Raw genomic sequence first — 17189 nt, 5'->3', positions numbered from 1 at the left:
CCCTACCGCGCCCCTTCCAATCAGCGAAGAGCGACGCATGGCCTTGCGGAAGTGACGGCAGTTCCGAGTCTTGTGGGGGCGGTGGGAGCGATGAGGGGACTGAGACGGTGAGAGCCGTTGTGTGAAAATGGAGGTAGGAAGCTGAGCGCTAAGAAGGCTGACAAGAGAGTGCGACGGACCGGGTTGAAGCAGAGGCGGGAAGCTGGGCGGAGAGGCGGCTGACAGGGCGGGAGAGAGCGGGATTTGGGGAGTGTTGTCAGAATGTCGGGGTCAGAATCCGTCGCTACAAGCTAACTCCCTGCTCCCCCTAACTTATCCCCGCGGCTTTCTTTTGGTTTCCAGTTTCCCGGAGGAAATGACAATTACCTGACGATCACAGGGCCCTCGCACCCCTTCCTGTCAGGGGCCGAGGTGAGCACGAGGTGCCGATGCTGGGGGTGGGGGGGAGGGCGGTGGGGAGGAGAGGGCGCCAGGGACCGGGGGATGGGAACCAGGGGCCGCGATTGGTGTTTAGAGAAAAGTGGCAGCTGCTTCTAGAGCCTATGAGGACTAAGGGGTAGACCCAGGAAGCTGCTGTCATCAGAAAAGCAGGACGTCGGAAAGCGCTAGCGTATTTCAGAATGATTCTGGATTTGAAGACTGAGTGGAATTGTCTGTCTCTTTACGTTGGGGAGAAATAACTACGACAATCTTGGGGGTTTGGAGAAGGAGGAGAATATTTTAGGTAAAGAAATTGGGATGAGAGGAGTTTACCCAGCAGGAGTTAACTGTGAGCATTGTTCATTCTTGAACCAAACTTCGTTAGGGGTCTTTGTTTCATATTAATTTCCTACTCAATGAGAGAAAAAAAAAAGTTAATAGTTATGTTAACGTACATGGTATTAGCTTGTTTTGCTAGTGAAGGATGAAAGGAAATACGTAGTTGCCAGAAAACATGAAGGAAGTGGAACGTGTTTCTGTTTGCCAGTGACTCATTGTGGGAGGTTAGGTCACCTTTGTATGTCAGTTTCCCCAGCTGTCAAATAGCTATAATAATAATTACGATGTTGTGAAGTAGAGGTGATGATTATAGTGAGGTCCTTCAGTATTTGTGGAAAAGTTTTGGTTGAAATAATTGTCATAATATAGATATGTGTCGTTGACTTAGGCAAGGCAAAGAGAAAGACGAAATAGACAAGAATAAATTTCCTGTTCTTTGAGAAACTCTGAAATCTTGAGCTTTCTACTGTCTTTTGAGGACTTTAATTTTTTCCCCCCAAAAGTGGTGTGAACCATTTGCATCAGTTTTCTGTTTTTTTGTACCAAGAATTCTCAATTGCTGTTGAATGGGCTTATCCTGTAATAAATCTTAACGGTTTCATGGATGAGAATTAAATCGGCATGGGGCAATTGCTAGTTTTAAACTTCTTTATTGCTATTATTATTATTTAACTAAGCAGAGGAAAGGGTGAATCAAATGAGCAGCAAATTTAGAAACGATATAAAACTGAAATCTGTCTGATGCTTTATAGTCTCATTGCCAGTTTCTTCTGAGTGATATCTCCATGGTTTAATTTCATTATTAGGAGTATTGTAAATCTCACATTGGCCATATCCACATGAAAAGTCCATCATTGCCAATTTCTTCTAAATCAGGTCTCCCGAATTTAAATTTTTTATTTAGAGTGTTTGTAAATTTCACATTGGCCTCATCAAGAAATTTTCCAGGTTTGAGTCTATCCTTTGTTTTTGCTTTTATGACTTTGAGCAATTTAAAAAAACAAAACTTTTGCCAAGCTCATAACTAAATTTCAGTGGCTTCCTTTAGCCTAGGACTCTGTCATTGTTAACAGTTCTCCTCATTACAATTTCTTCACCTTCCCTTCCCGTTTTTTGTGGGTTTTTTTTAACCTTTATTTTAATTGGTTTGTGGTTTTTGTTGTATCTGGTCTTACTGTGAGACTCATAGAAGTAGGTAAAGGTAATATTTAAAAATTTTTCTTTTAGAAGAAGAGTGATTTTTAGAGTTTTCTTGCAAGAAAAAGATGTCCAGAAAAGTATTGACCTTAAAAAAATTGAAAAATAGTATTTCTTTGAAATTAGTAGCTTCTTTTCATCGAAAGATATCATTAAGAAACTAAATAGGCACTCCACAGACTGCAAGAAGATAGTTTAATGCATGTATCTAACTTATATTCAGAATATATCAAATACTTCTGCACAATAAAAGAAAGAATCCAATTTTAAAATGGGCACAAGAAATTTTTTTTGGTTAATGTTAGGGATATATTTATTGAATACTTTCTAAGTGCTGAATTCTTTGCAATGTCACGATGGGAGGCAGTGCACAGTGATGGAAAGACTTCTGTTCAAATCCTATCTCTGTTTCTTATTAACTTTTTTTTTTGGTTATCACTAGAGTTGTTCTTTTTTCAGTTAGAGCTACATATTATATGTTTCACGTGTACAACATAGTGATTACACATTTATATAACTTATGAAGTGATCACCCTGATAAGTCTTAGTAAGGACAAAAGATTTGAACACGTACTTCATAAAAGAGGTTATCCAGATTGCCATTAGGCATATGAAAAAGTGTCATCACTCACCAGAGAAATAAAATCATAATGAGATACCATTGCACAGCCACCAGAATGGTTAAAATTAAAAATACTGACAATTCCAAGAGAATTAAAGAGTTGAAAAGGATGTTGGATAAGTCTTAATCATTGCTGGTGAGAGTGTAAATTGATTTCAACCACTTTTGAAAACTGGCAGTATCTACTAAAGATAAACATATCTAGGGGTGGCCGGTTAGCTCAGTTGGTTAGTGTGGTGCTAATAACACCAAGGTTACCGGTTTGATCCTCGCGTGGGCCACTGTGAGCTGCGCCCTCCTTATAAAAAAGAAAAAGATAAACCTACCTCATCTACCCTGTGACCCAATAATTCCACTCCTTGACATATATATATATATATATATATATATATATATATATATATATATATATACACACACATATATACACACACACATATACACACACACAAATATGTGTATTCACAGCAACTTTATTCATAGTAGCCGAACACTGGAAACAACCCAGATATCTAGGAATACTACACAGCAATAAAAAAGAATGAACTACTAATAAATGCAGCTTGGGTGATCTCAAAAATATATTGTTGAATAACAGAAGCCAGACATAAAAGTAGACACTATATGAGTTCATTTTGTAGTGAAGGCGAGGAATATGCAGCACTAGGGGGCGGCCAGACGGCTCAGTTGGTTAGAGCACGAGCAGGACGGTGGGCTGCGCCCCCTGCAATTAAGATTGAAAACAGCAACTGGACTTGGAGCTGAGCTGCGCTCTCCACAACTAGATTGAAAGACAACGACTTGACTTGGAGCTGGCGGGCCCTGGAAAAACACACTGTTTCCCAACAAAAAACATAATAAAAATTAAAAAAAATATATACAACACTAAACAAACAAGAGTTGGCGAGGATGTAGAGAAAAGGGAACCTTTGTGCACTGTTGGTGGGATTGAAAATTGGTGCAGCCACTACGCAAAATACTATGGAGTTTCCTCAAAAAACTTAAAAATAGAACTACCTTATGACCCAGCATTTCCCTCCTGGGTATTTATCTAGGAAATCCAAAACACTAATTTGAAATGATATATGCACCCCTATGTTTACTACACACTACCCACAATAGCCAAGATGTGGAAACAACTGAAATGTCCATCAACAGATGAGTGGATAAAGAAATTGTGGTATATTTATTCAATGGAATCTTACTCTGTCATAAAAAAGAATGAAATCTTACCATTTGCAACAACATGGATGGACCTAGAGAGTATTATGCTAAGTGAAATAAGTCACAGAGAAAGACAAATACCATATGATCTCACTTACAAGTGGAATCTAAAGAACAGAATAAACGACCAATTGAAACAGAAATAGACTCAGAGATAGAACAAACTGATGGTTGCTAGATAGGAACGAGGTGGCGGGTAGGTGAGAAAGGTGAAGGGATAGCAAGTACAAATTGGTAGATACAAAATAGTCATGGGACGTGAAATACAGTATGGGGAATATAGTCATAGTAGTATAAAAACTAGAGTCTCAAATGGTTACTAGACTTATCAGGGGGATCACTTCATAAATTATATCAATGTCTAACGCTGCGCTGTACACCTGAATCTAACAAAATAATATTGAATGTCAACTATAATTTTTAAAAATATGTAGTTACACTATGTAAAGTACAGCATAGGAAATATAGTCAATGGTACTGTAACAGCTATGTACGATGTCAGAGCGGTAGTAGACTTACACCCCTTTGTGAGGGGTGTAAATGTCTAATGACAACTATGTTGTTTTGTACATCTGAAACTAATAATTTTTTAAAAGACCTTAAAAAAAAAGAATATACAATGCTAAACTATGGTAATAGAAATTAAAATAGTTGTGTCTGTTCCAGAAGGGAAGGAGTATTGACTGGGAAGGAGTAGGAGAAAAGTGTTTTAGAGTGATGGAAATGTCCTGTACCTTTGATCTGGGTTGTTTACATATGTTAAAAATTCATTGAGCTATACACTTAAAATTTGTATACATAAGTTATACCTCAATAAAATAAGGAATAATAATTTTTAAAGTGTAGGTGTCCAGAGAGGCATGCTTAGCATTTGTTACAGCACTGCTTGAAATAGGAAAGCTGTATAATTTGACGGGAGTTTAATCTTTCTGTTTCATTCGTCTTGACTTTTATATAATGATGCTGTGCTTTGAGCACTTTGGGGAAATAATGTCATAAATACACCTATCCTTAAGTAGAAAAAGTATTTATAACATTAGAAGCACGTAATGATTTTAGGCTGAATTATTAAAAATTTCACTACCATAACAGTCTGTAAGAGCTATTATTATTATTATTATTTTATTGGGGCATATTGGGGAACAGTGTGTTTCTCCAGGGCCCATCAGTTTCAAGTCGTCGTCTGTCAATCTAGTTGTGGAGGGCACAGCTCAGCTCCAAGTCCAGTTGCCATTTTCAATCTTTAGTTGCAGGGGGCACAGCCCACCATCCCATGCAGGAATTGAACCGGCAACCCTATTGTTGAGAGCTCGAGCTCTAACCAGGTGAGCCATCCAGCTGCCCCAAGAGCAATTATTTTAATAACCCACCATATCAGTGTACTGTTGAATAAATAGGTGTTGGATTAGAACAAATTTTTAAATGAATAATCTACACAAGAAACTATTTAAAGAAATACTGAAATGTGTGTTTTGATATGGGGCAATGTGAAATAGGAGGGAAATAGAATTTTTTATTTTATTTATTTAAGATTTTATTGGGGAAGGGGAACAGAACTTTTGGGGGAACAGTGTGTACTTCCAGGACTTCTTTCCAAGTCAAGTTGTTGTCCTTTCAGTCTTAGTTGTGGAGGGCGCAGCTCAGGTCCAGGGCCAGTTGCTGTTGCTAGTTGCAGGGGGCATAGCCCACCATCCCTTGCGGGAGTCGAACCGGCAACCTTGTGGTTGAGAGACCGCGCTCCAACCAACTGAGCCGTCCAGGAGCTCAGCTGCAGCTCAAGGTGCCGTGTTCAATCTTAGTTGCAGGGGGCGCTGCCCACCATCCCAATCTTAGTTGCAGGGGGCACTGCCCACCATCCCTTGCGGGACTCGAGGAATTGAACAGGCAACCTTGTGGTTGAGAGCCCACTGGCCCATGTGAGAATCGAACCGGCAGCCTTTGGAGTTAGGAGCATGGAGCTCTAACCATCTGAGCCACTGGACCGGCCGAATTTTTTGTTTTTTGGTTCTCTCAATATGTAAGCACCTTTGTTTATAAACTGTAATTCCCGAATTGCTTTGTCCCCCCCCCCCAAGGCCCAGGAATTTAGCAGAGAAGGAAAAGAAAGCTGAGTGAGAAGGTAGCTACATCATGTTCCTATGTTCTTTTGTGTCCACATCATTTCTTTTTACTTTAATATTTGCTACAGTTTTGTTTTATATTTGACAGTCTAGGGTATGCTCTAGTAGTAGATGTGCTGAAATAAAATAACTTCCGATAATCCTACAGATCATTTGTGATATTAAACGAGATTTAGAATCAGTCTCTGTTTATTCTAGCATGTGCTTTGCCCTTCTGTATTCGTAACTCTTTCACTGCGTTAATTGATTTCGGTTTTTTTGAAAATGTGTCAAAAATCCACAAAAAAATAGAAAGTTGATATTTTGACTATTTTATGCATTTAATAACATTTTGAGCTGCTTTGTACATAAACGACATTATTTTTATTTTATTTTAAACCTTTGTTATATGGTAATAAATTTACCATTATATTGAATTTTAGCAAAAAATACTCAAAACATATTAAGTGTTATCAATTAGATTTAAGTATAGATAAATTAGGATCTAATGCCATTGATGATATGAAAAAATTTATTACAAAGTGTTACACAATATGGCACACAAAACATCTTTGTTGTTGATAGTGCAAGCCACAGGAAAACATATCCGAATGTCGATGTCGCAGCAAATTAATCATTGTCATTATTTTACTCTTCTTTAAGGAAGAAACAAATAAACCAAATATCCGCCTCCAAAAATACCATGAAAGCCATGGATACTGAATAACAAAGCTGTTTCCAGGGGGTGGTGCACAGAAAGAATGCCTTGTTGATTGCATACAATGGAATCTCTGCATGTCTTGGTTTTTTTTTTTTTTCAGTTTAGTCAATGAGCACTGCAGATGGTTTGTGAGGGGTAGTCCTTTGTAGAACACTGGTCTTTTGTTTTGGATACGAATTTTTATTCTCTTTCAGATCTAATTAACAAATAGTATCGTTTTCACATTTCAGCAGAGTTGCTTTTTTATTTATTGTGATAAGCAGAAAAGGGTAGGCACATTTTGCTTTGTCCAATCAACCTGTATCTTTTAAAAGAATTGAAAACCACTATCATGTAACTATTAATCTGTTACAGTAAATGTTTTCCCTGATCCTTTTTTTCTGTCCCTGTAGCATTTTTGTTTGTTTGCATGAGAATTTGGTTTAAAAAAATTGTTGTACCCCTTTCCTGAAAAATGCTCACCTGAATCTAAATTGAAATTTCAGAGTCATGGATCTGAAGTTAAGAACTTCCACACAATAGTAAAAATGATGACTTGTGTGCTGAGAAAAGTTCAGCTCATGGGGAGAGTTTTAGTTTCTTCCCATCAAGAACTGCCTGCTCCTATGTTCCTTATGCTACTGTCATGTTAGAGCCCAGACAACTACCAAATTTTTACCATTCTAAGTAAAATAGAAGGATCCTTTTGTCGGGGAGAAAAATGTAGAAATGAAGCTATATATATATATCCTTTTGTATTCTAGGAAACGTATTTCTGTTTGCAAATGTGATTCAGAGATTGGGCATTTCATAGACTTTATCCCCCCTTACTTTCTATTAACTGGAAATATTCTTTTTAGCAATATCTTCATTAAAATAAAAATGATATTAGTGAGATCCTTCCTGGGTCTAGAAAGACCTCAAGGAACTCTTTTTTTTTTTTTTTTTTTTAAATTTTATTGGGGAAGGGGAACAGGACTTTATTGGAAAACAGTGTGTACTTCCAGGCCTTTTTTCCAAGTCAAGTTGTTGTCCTTTCAATCTTAGTTGTGAAGGGTGCTGTTCAGCTTTAAGTTGTCCTTTCAGTCTTAGTTGTTGAGGGCGCAGCTCAGCTCCAGGTCCAGTTGCTGTTTTCTAGTTGCAGGGGGCACAGCCCACCATCAATTGCGAGAGTCGAGGAATTGAACTGTCAACCTTGTGGTTGATAGGCGCGCTCCAACCAACTGAGCTATTCGGGAGGCAGCTCAGCTCAAGGTGCCGTGTTCAATCTTAGTTGCAGGGGGCGGAGCCCACCATCCCTTGTGGGAAGAGAGGAGTTGAACCAGCAACCTTGTGGTTGAGAGCCCACTTGTCCATGTGGGAATCGAACTGGCAGCCTTTGGAGTTAGGAGCACGGAGCTCTAACTGCCCGAGCTACCGGTCAGGCTCAATGTGGGTGCCTATTGAATTTGATCGAATCACTTGATATTTACTATGCCATATGACAGATTGATAGAATTGAAAGTTTCTAAAATTTCAAATACCTACAATTGGTTGGGACAGATGGCAAGTTAATAATAATTAGGATATTAATATTATCATTAATAACAATGGTTAATAACCGTTATTAAACTTATATATATCAGGCAATGTAATAAGCAATTGTGTACTAAATCCCATTAATCCTCATAAGAAAAATATAAGATTACCATTACAATTCCCATTTTATAGATGAGGAAAGGTCATTCAAGGTCATATTGTAAATGGCAGAGCTGGGACTTGAACCCACATCTCTGACACCAATGTCTCTTGCTATTATTTATAATGCTCTGTTGCTTCAGATGCCATTGTAGTTTTTTAGTGTCAAAAAGGAACCATAGCATTTTATCTTTATGTCAGACATTGGTCTGTTAGCTCCTTGAATGGTGGCCCCATTCAGAAAAAGAATGAATATATTATTATTGTACTTGGATTGAGAAGAAGTGCTTGAGTCTTTAGCCAGCTGGAGTAATCTTTTTCTTCCTCACTTGCAGAAAGGCTTGGTCAGAGCAAGACTAGAAATGTGCTCAGGAACTGTTAGAAAACCAGTTTGACTTTTGGCTGTACCTATTATGAAGGTTTTTCTCTTCACTATAATCCTTATCTTGGCATTGTTGGTTTTTTCCGAAAATTCTGTGCAAATGGGAATCTTATTTGTTGTTAACATCATAATTTCTAAAATGGAAAAGAGGTAGGAAATAAGTGCATACATTTTAGAGGGGGATAAGGTTCTGATGACATTACCTTTTAGGATCTGCTTCAAAGAAACCTAAAACAACAAAGTATAATTGTCTGGTTGACAATGAATTGCTGTGGTTTAACAGCTCAGATGTAGTAGTCATGAAATAACTGCTATCAGAATCTTTAGAGAGATTTTAAGCATCATAACTAAACAGGTTATAAAATCTGGGTCCTTACTAATGGTGCTGAAAGAATCGTTCATTAGAACAACAGGCATAATAGTTTAAGACAACCAAGATGATAAAGGTAGAAAAAGGATACAAGAATTAAAAACTGTGACAATGTTGGCATCCTTGTATGTGCCTATGAGCAAGGGTATGAAGAAGAGTCTTGTTTGTACAATTAAATATGTCCTAAGAAATTGATGACAAAAACAGGATCCAAACTGGAAAGAGGTACACTGAGAATCTCCAGTACCTAGCCATGTTGTTCATTTAACAGTATGCAAGTCCTCCTTTTTCCTCTAAATCTTTTTCCTTTTTCTTCTCTATAGACATTCCATACACCAAGCTTGGGTGATGAAGAATTTGAAATCCCGCCTATCTCCTTGGATTCTGATCCTTCACTGGCTGTCTCAGATGTGGTTGGCCACTTTGATGACCTGGCAGACCCTTCGTCCTCTCAGGATGGCAGTTTTTCAGCCCAGTATGGGGTCCAGACATTGGACATGCCTGTGGGCATGACCCATGGCTTGATGGAGCAGGGCGGGGGGCTCCTGAGTGGGGGCTTGACCATGGTAAGGGGCAAAACATTTTCAGGCTTACCCAAGCTTATTGTCATGATGTTAGGGGGACAAAAGTGACTCTCTCTTCCTTCCCTGCGCCATGTGGGTATTACTTGTTCCTCATTCTTGTGGCCAAAGGCTCATCAACAAAGACTTAATTTCTTCTGAATGAATGAAATTTATCATCTGAATCAATTGTACTTTAAAAATGGTTTAAAATTATAAAATGTCTAATGTTAACTCTGAAATGAAAAGTGATTTATTGTGATTTTTGGAAAAAGGAAAAGGTTTTTCCCCACCGCTTCTAATATGGCCTTCACATCCATATTCCAATATGAGTGTGAGAGCTGGCACATTGAGAGATTTATTCAGAAACGTTCTCAACCAAACATATTGACTGTGAATTAGTATGAGTTACACGGATCAGTGTATTGGGCTTCCAGCACATCTCATCAGTAGCACGTCTCCATACATTATATTTGATACCAAACATCCCTACCATTAGCCTTATTTACTGTTTGCCCGTGTATTGTAACTTTAAAAGTCATTATTTTAGGAAGGTTGTAGGAGGAAGGTTTTCATCACCCTGTGTATCATCACTACCTCCAGATTACTGAATAATTTATTTGCTCTTTAAATGAACTTGTCCAAAATTAAGACTTCCATGGTTATTTTTAGTTATTTTAGAATAGGCCTTTGAGTGCAAGAAATGACTTTACTAATTTCTATACTTTATTTAAAAGCTTAATATGTTTTATATGTAGACAAATTATTTGATGTTTAGAGTTTAAACGATGATACAGTGTGGGTGAGCGGGGGATTTAGAAACTGTCCTGAAGTCAGGGTTGGGGGGAAGAGTGGTGTTTTTTATATTTAGTGTTTAATGAGTCCTTCTGCTTCTCTCAGGACTTGGACCATTCCATAGGAACTCAGTATAGCGCCAACCCACCTGTTACAATTGATGTACCAATGACAGACATGACATCTGGCTTGATGGGGCATAGCCAGTTGACCACCATTGATCAGTCAGAACTGAGTTCTCAACTTGGTTTGAGCTTAGGGGGTGGCACCATCCTGCCACCTGCCCAATCACCTGAGGATCGTCTTTCAACCACCCCTTCACCTACTAGTTCACTTCATGAGGATGGTGTTGAGGATTTCCGGAGGGTGAGGCATTCCCTGCCAAAAATCAAATTTGCCATGATATTCTGGGATAAAATTCTTGGCATACAAAGCTACTCTATCTTCACTCCTGCCTTACCATCTCCTCTGCTCTTCTTTGGGTATGGGGTCCTGCCTCTCAATTCACAGTTTATAATGCTCCTCTCAGTCTCCATCTTATTGGTTTTCACATAGTTTACTAATGTCTTAATCCTATTGCCTCTATTTTTAGCACTTCTAAAAATTCCATCCATGTGGCTAGATCACTTCCCCCAAATAAAAGTCCTTTTCTTACAGTTCTCTAGATACAATACTTCCCCTCTTCCTTCTTGTAATTCTCTTTTCTTCCCTGCAGCAACTTCCCAGCCAGAAGACAGTTGTGGTAGAATCAGGGAAAAAGCAGAAGACCCCAAAGAAGAGAAAAAAGAAAGATCCTAATGAGCCTCAGAAACCAGTTTCAGCATATGCTTTATTCTTCCGTGATACACAGGCTGCCATCAAGGGACAGAATCCCAATGCCACTTTTGGGGAAGTTTCCAAAATTGTGGCCTCCATGTGGGATAGTCTTGGAGAGGAGCAAAAACAGGTGAGCAAATAATGAGGAACTAGTAGATAGTGAATGTTCTAAAAGTTTTTAAGGGAATAAAAACTAAGTTTTCTTTTAACTTTCTTACGTCTTATTTAATACCTGCTCTTTATTAATGGCATTCCTGGACTATCCTTTGTCTTAGAAGCTGCAGCCATAGAGTCCAGAATACCCATATAAAAATTATTAATCAGTGATTATATCTAACTTTTCTAAGCTTTGTTTTTTTCCTCTGTAAAATTAGGCTATTCCTTGGTAGGTTGCATGCTGTGGCTAACTCTAAAATCCACTATCAAGTTTGGATTTAGAATTTAGGTTAGGATTTTTTCATTGGCTTACTTTATAAACTTGAAAACCATTGTTAATCTCCCTGAATTTAATCTGGATTTCAAAGAAATGAAAAGATACAATTGAAATTGAAGGTGGCTATAATTATACTACTTAATATTTGAAAGAAACAGATATATTATAGATAATGTGTATCAGTTTTCTATTGCTACTTAAAGCACCACAAATTTAATGGCTTAAAACAATGGCAATGTATTACTTCTCATAATTCTGTAAATTGGTTGGGTGGTCTTCCTGGTGTTCTTGCCTGGGCTCATTCCTGTGTTTGTAGTCAAATGACAAGCTGGTATGGCTGGCCAAGGTGACCTTGTTCCCATGTCTTGCAGTATGTGCTACCTGTTGGCTCAGATGCCTTGGTTCTCCTTCACATGGCCTCTCATCTTCCAAATAGACTAGACTGGCTTCTTTACAGTATGGCAGACATATAGCAATGTGCCAACAGAACAAAAGATGTCTCAATGTCTCTTTGTGTCACTTCACATTTTAATGTTCAAAATAATTGATAGAGTTAACTCAGATTCAAAGGAAGGGGAAATAGGTTTCAGCTTTTAATGGAAGAGGCATGAAAGATGGGAAAAATCTTGCGGCTATCATTTCAAAGAATTTAACACATTCCTTAAGGGAGAGTACACTGGTTATACACAATCCCAGGCTAAGCAGACTCCTCATATAGTTTTGGTAGGATTTGGGTCAGGATTTGTTTGGGTAATAGATGTGGGCACTGGCTGGTGCTAGCTTTGGAAGAGGAGTTATTCCACCACGACTCCTGTTGATTGGCTGGCTTTCAGATGGCACGGTCACTGGAAAGTCTGCCATGGAGACGGTCTTGATTACTAGCTTTCAGAAGTGTATTTACTAAAAGGAGTTGTCAGTATTTAGATTGAGATGAATTGCCATTCATTGATGAATAGAATTATCAGTCTTTTCTAGGAATATGGGCTTTTTAAACTGTCTTTCCTGCAGGTGTATAAGAGGAAAACTGAGGCTGCCAAGAAAGAGTATCTGAAAGCTCTGGCTGCATATAAAGACAATCAAGAGTGTCAGGTATGAGGGTTAGGGTGGGTGGATATTTATTTAAACCAATAAAAAAAATTTTTTGAGCTGTTTATTAGCAGTTATTAGAATGCTACCAAAAACCTGTGGAACCTATTAATACTGTGTAGTAAAAGCTTAAAAGTATGTAATGTGGTTTACCATTGTTTTCATCATAAATCTTGCCAAACAGTCATTCTGAGTTTATCCCATTGTTTACTTTAGCCAGGGTAACACCTACAGGGTAACACCTGCTTTTTCCCTTTCTTTTTTCTTTTTTTTAAATCTGTGATGCATCTCAAAAAACAAAAAAATCAGTGATGTAAATTTTGAGGGTGATTAGAGTAACTGTGTCCTAGGGAAGACAGTCAATTTCCCAGTGACGTTTTGTTGTTGTTTTTTAGGCCACTGTAGAAACAGTGGAGTTGGATCCAGTGCCGCCATCACAGACTCCTTCTCCACCTCCTGTGGCTACCGTTGACCCAGCGTCTCCAGCACCAGCTTCAACAGAGCCCCCTGCCTTGTCCCCTTCCATTGTTGTTAACTCTACTCTTTCATCCTATGTGGCAAACCAGGCATCTTCTGGGGCTGGGGGTCAGCCTAATATCACCAAGTTGATTATTACCAAACAGATGTTGCCCTCATCTATCACCATGTCTCAAGGAGGGATGGTTACCGTTATCCCAGCCACAGTGGTGACCTCCCGGGGGATCCAATTAGGCCAAACCAGCACAGCTACTATCCAGCCCAGTCAACAAGCCCAGATTGTCACTCGGTCAGTGTTGCAGGCAGCGGCAGCAGCCGCTGCTTCTATGCAACTGCCTCCACCCCGGCTACAACCCCCTCCATTGCAACAGATGCCTCAGCCCCCCACTCAGCAGCAAGTGACCATTCTGCAGCAGCCTCCCCCACTCCAGGCCATGCAACAGCCTCCACCTCAGAAAGCTCGAATCAATTTACAGCAACAGCCACCTCCTCTGCAGATCAAGATTGTGCCTGGACCCACTCTGAAAATGCAGACTACTTTAGTCCCACCAGCTGTGGAAAGTAGTCCTGAGCGGCCCATGAACAACAGCCCTGAGGCCCATACAGTGGAGGAAACCTCTCCTGAGACAATCTGTGAGATGATCACAGACGTCGTTCCTGAGGTGAGCCTGTTTTCAAGTCTTTAGACCAGTGGAAATGTCTAAGAGCATTTTTGGTTGATCCAATAAAAGGGGGGTTGCTTCTCGACTGTGACTGTCCCACCCATGATACTATGTAGTGTTCTTCGTGAGAAGCATTAAAAGGGCCTCCTGTCCTAGACTACTCCTTAACTAAGCAGAGTACTGTAGTTCGACTAGAGGCCCAGAGTTATTTTTTGGTGGTATCTACCCAAGAATGCTACGCTTTGGATGCAAGTCCTTCCATTTCTCCTATATCTGGACTGCTTGGCTTGATGTTTTTAAAAGTGGGGGATGGATAGGGGATATAGCTAGAAAAATTCAATTGATTCATATCAGTGAATCCAAAGTGATATAAACAGATGCCAATTACCCTAGTTTTAACTTGTACATAACCAGTAGTCATTTTAAAATATGGGTCTTTGTGATACTTTTAAATAGTATCACAATTGAAGCAATAATTTTAAAGAAAATAATACCCGTCAGGAAGAAACTGAATCTCCAAGTTGTTTTTTCCTTTTGCTAATGGCACATTTTGTCTTCTCTTAGCCCTACGATCTTAGTTGAGGTGACCCAACCTCTACTCACATTCTTTTGACATTTAAAGAGGAATGTCATTCAAATGTAGAATAAAGTCAGTGATGAGTAAGACTAAAGAGTGCAGTGACCCACCATGCACATGTAAAACTACTACCGTGTTTCCCCGAAAATAAGACCTAGCTGGACCATCAGCTCTAATGCATGTTTTGGAGCAAAAATTAATACAAGACCTTATATCATATCATTATTATAATAACCCAGTCTTATATTAAAATACCAGGTCTTATGTTAATTTTTGCTCCAAAAGACATCAGAGCTGATGGTCTGGCTAGGTCTTATTTTCTGGGAAACACAGTAGTCGGCCCTCCACTTACACAGATTCCCAGCTGTGGATTGAAAATTCAGTTCACCTTTGAACTGCACAGGTAAATCTGCATACGTATGAGTGGACCAGCGCAGCTCAAACCTGACTTATTAAAGGGTCAACTGTAGGAGCATATGGCCAGCATCCCCCTGATGGGAAGAATCTTATCAGTCTGCTTGGCAAAGTTCTAAAGCCAGATGTAGAGGTGGAGACCAAGATTTCACCTTGTGGAACGTTACCGCCATATGTGAGGGATTTTAACACCTGTTCCTCCATTGGGTCCCAGACTTGACTAGTGGCTGACGAGTAGGTAGAAAACCTAATCCATCTTTGGTGCTCTCTTCCTCTCCTAGGTTGAGTCTCCTTCTCAAATGGATGTTGAATTGGTAAGCGGGTCTCCTATGACACTCTCACCGCAGCCACGATGTGTGAGGTCTGGTTGTGAGAACCCTCCGGTTGTGAGTAAGGACTGGGACAGTGAGTACTGCAGCAACGAGTGTGTGGTGAAGCACTGCAGGTGAGTTCGTTTCTCTCCTCGTCATGTAAGTATTGCTAAATTCATTGTTGGAAAACGTGATAACCCTGAGCATATCAGTGTTACCTGATCTTAGGTAGAGTAGGTTGCTATATATATGTCTGATTATAGAGGCTATTATAGAAAGGTTCTCTAGCCTAAAAAAAGCTTACATTTGTCACATAGACAAAGATGACAAAATGAGCCGTTCCCACTTTTCAGATACATTACTTTTATGTATGCTCTTTAAATGTATGATGATGCATTAAGCAGTTAGTGACTAGGAAGATTAGGCTATCTCCTTAGTGCAAATCAGACCATTTAGGGAATTAGAATTTGAGGAGAAATGGGTAAGTGGTAAGTAGCACAGTAAGGTGCAAAGTATGGCAGGAGTGGGAAGAGTTGGGGAGAGGTCCTGAAGATTTTGCCCATCTCCTCAAGTTTTCCTGAGATTTACCTACATCCATGAAACGAAGCATTGGTATTTCCTATCCCAAATCCTCTTCAGTAAACTAGGATTGCCTATACTTCTGACTTTTAGGCCCATTGCCCTAATATTCCTACTGGGTGATACCATCAGACCTTGATGCTACAAGAAATTAACTGGGAACTTCTTTAAGATAGTTTAAAAAAATACAGAATTGTATACCTGAAATTTATGTAACTTTACTAACAACTGTCACCCCAATAAACTTTAATTTTAAAAAATTGAAAGAAAAAAAAGATAAAAAAGAATCTATCTAAGCTGCAATTCTAAGTTTGTGTGTCTTTTTCTCTCTTAGGGATGTCTTCTTGGCCTGGGTAGCCTCTAGAAATTCAAACACAGTGGTGTTTGTAAAATAGTCCTTCCTGTTCTCCAAGCCAGTGAAGATTTATCTGCTAGGAACATGTACAAGAGCCTGTTTTTAAAACTCAGTCTGGCTTTCTGGTAGTGCCTGATCTCAAGCCATGATGCTTCTTCGTGCTTCTCCCCTTTTTTATTTCAACAACGGGCCGGGCTGTGGAGCAGGGCCATTGAGTTTGCTGTAATCTGGAATTGCTTTTTACTTTCAAGTACAAGCAGAAATGCCAGTAATAATAGCAGAAGAAAGGGTGAAGGGAATATGGACAAGCAGAACATAGGGGTGGTGGTGGTGGGGTTGTTTAAAGAAACTTGTTGGTATAATTGTCATAGGACTTCTCTAAAAGATTATTAAAATTATGGAAGAGTACACATCAGCTTTGAACCTGTCATTGTGTGCATCCATTTTAAAGGGACTAGAAGGTTGAATTAAAAGTTACATACACTCCTAAACAGAGTTTTTATCATCATATCTATACATTGCTTTGAGGACAAAGGTTTTCAACACAGTAGGCACACTGGGCTGTAGGGACAATAACATCACCCAGTTTTTTAATTCCTCTTTACAAATAGCATTTCTGTAGTCAGTGTCCCTCCTTATCTCAGTTATCACAGTTTATGAGTGTAACAAGCAGAACTCTTCATCCTTAAATTAATAAGGGGTTAATAAGGGGTTTTACCAAAGTGTACAGAAGTTGTGTTCACTTGTGTTTGATGAAATAACTTTTAAAAGATAGACCAGAGGTGTTTTCACTTACATAATACATGTAGGCTAATTCTCTGCACATATGGCACTTATTTAAATCTACAATGTGCTTATTTCATTTTTCTTGGAAATGAACGAGTAAGACACTAGCAAAGCCACACAGTTGTAACAGAATAAACAAGTGTTTAGAGCATGATAGCCCTAGTGATAACCTTAACTCAGATCTTACCTTGAGAAATGCTGTCCTGGGAACCCCCTTCTTGATTACCATCTTCATATACTAATTGCTAATAACTTTGATCATATACTGTATAATCAACATTTTAATGCTTTCCATGCATTCATTTAGT

At 39.1% G+C, this 17189-nt stretch overlaps 1 protein-coding gene across 1 annotated transcript; it reads left to right on the top strand.

The window, feature by feature from the left end:
* The first annotated feature begins 13 nt into the window (after positions 1-13).
* On the top strand, positions 14-16503 carry TOX4 (TOX high mobility group box family member 4). The gene is made up of 9 exons (XM_081050249.1): positions 14-133; positions 343-411; positions 9354-9596; positions 10491-10751; positions 11101-11331; positions 12643-12723; positions 13116-13859; positions 15132-15295; positions 16075-16503. Exons 1-9 carry the CDS (start codon positions 128-130, stop codon positions 16133-16135), a joined length of 1860 nt encoding a protein of 619 aa, XP_080906375.1. The 5' UTR covers positions 14-127; the 3' UTR covers positions 16136-16503.
* The last annotated feature ends 686 nt before the right edge of the window (positions 16504-17189 follow it).

The sequence above is a fragment of the Rhinolophus hipposideros genome (genome assembly GCF_964194185.1).
Source record: "Rhinolophus hipposideros genome assembly, chromosome: 5".
Taxonomy (NCBI): Eukaryota; Metazoa; Chordata; class Mammalia; order Chiroptera; family Rhinolophidae; genus Rhinolophus; species Rhinolophus hipposideros.
Note: the sequence above shows the minus strand (reverse complement) of the source record. Positions and strands in the feature narration are given on the sequence as shown.

Coding starts and splice junctions, on each gene's coding strand:
- TOX4 (XM_081050249.1), top strand. Junction 10,752..11,100: donor GTGTTGAGGATTTCCGGAGG/GTGAGGCATTCC, acceptor TCTTCCCTGCAG/CAACTTCCCAGCCAGAAGAC. Junction 11,332..12,642: donor TTGGAGAGGAGCAAAAACAG/GTGAGCAAATAA, acceptor TCTTTCCTGCAG/GTGTATAAGAGGAAAACTGA.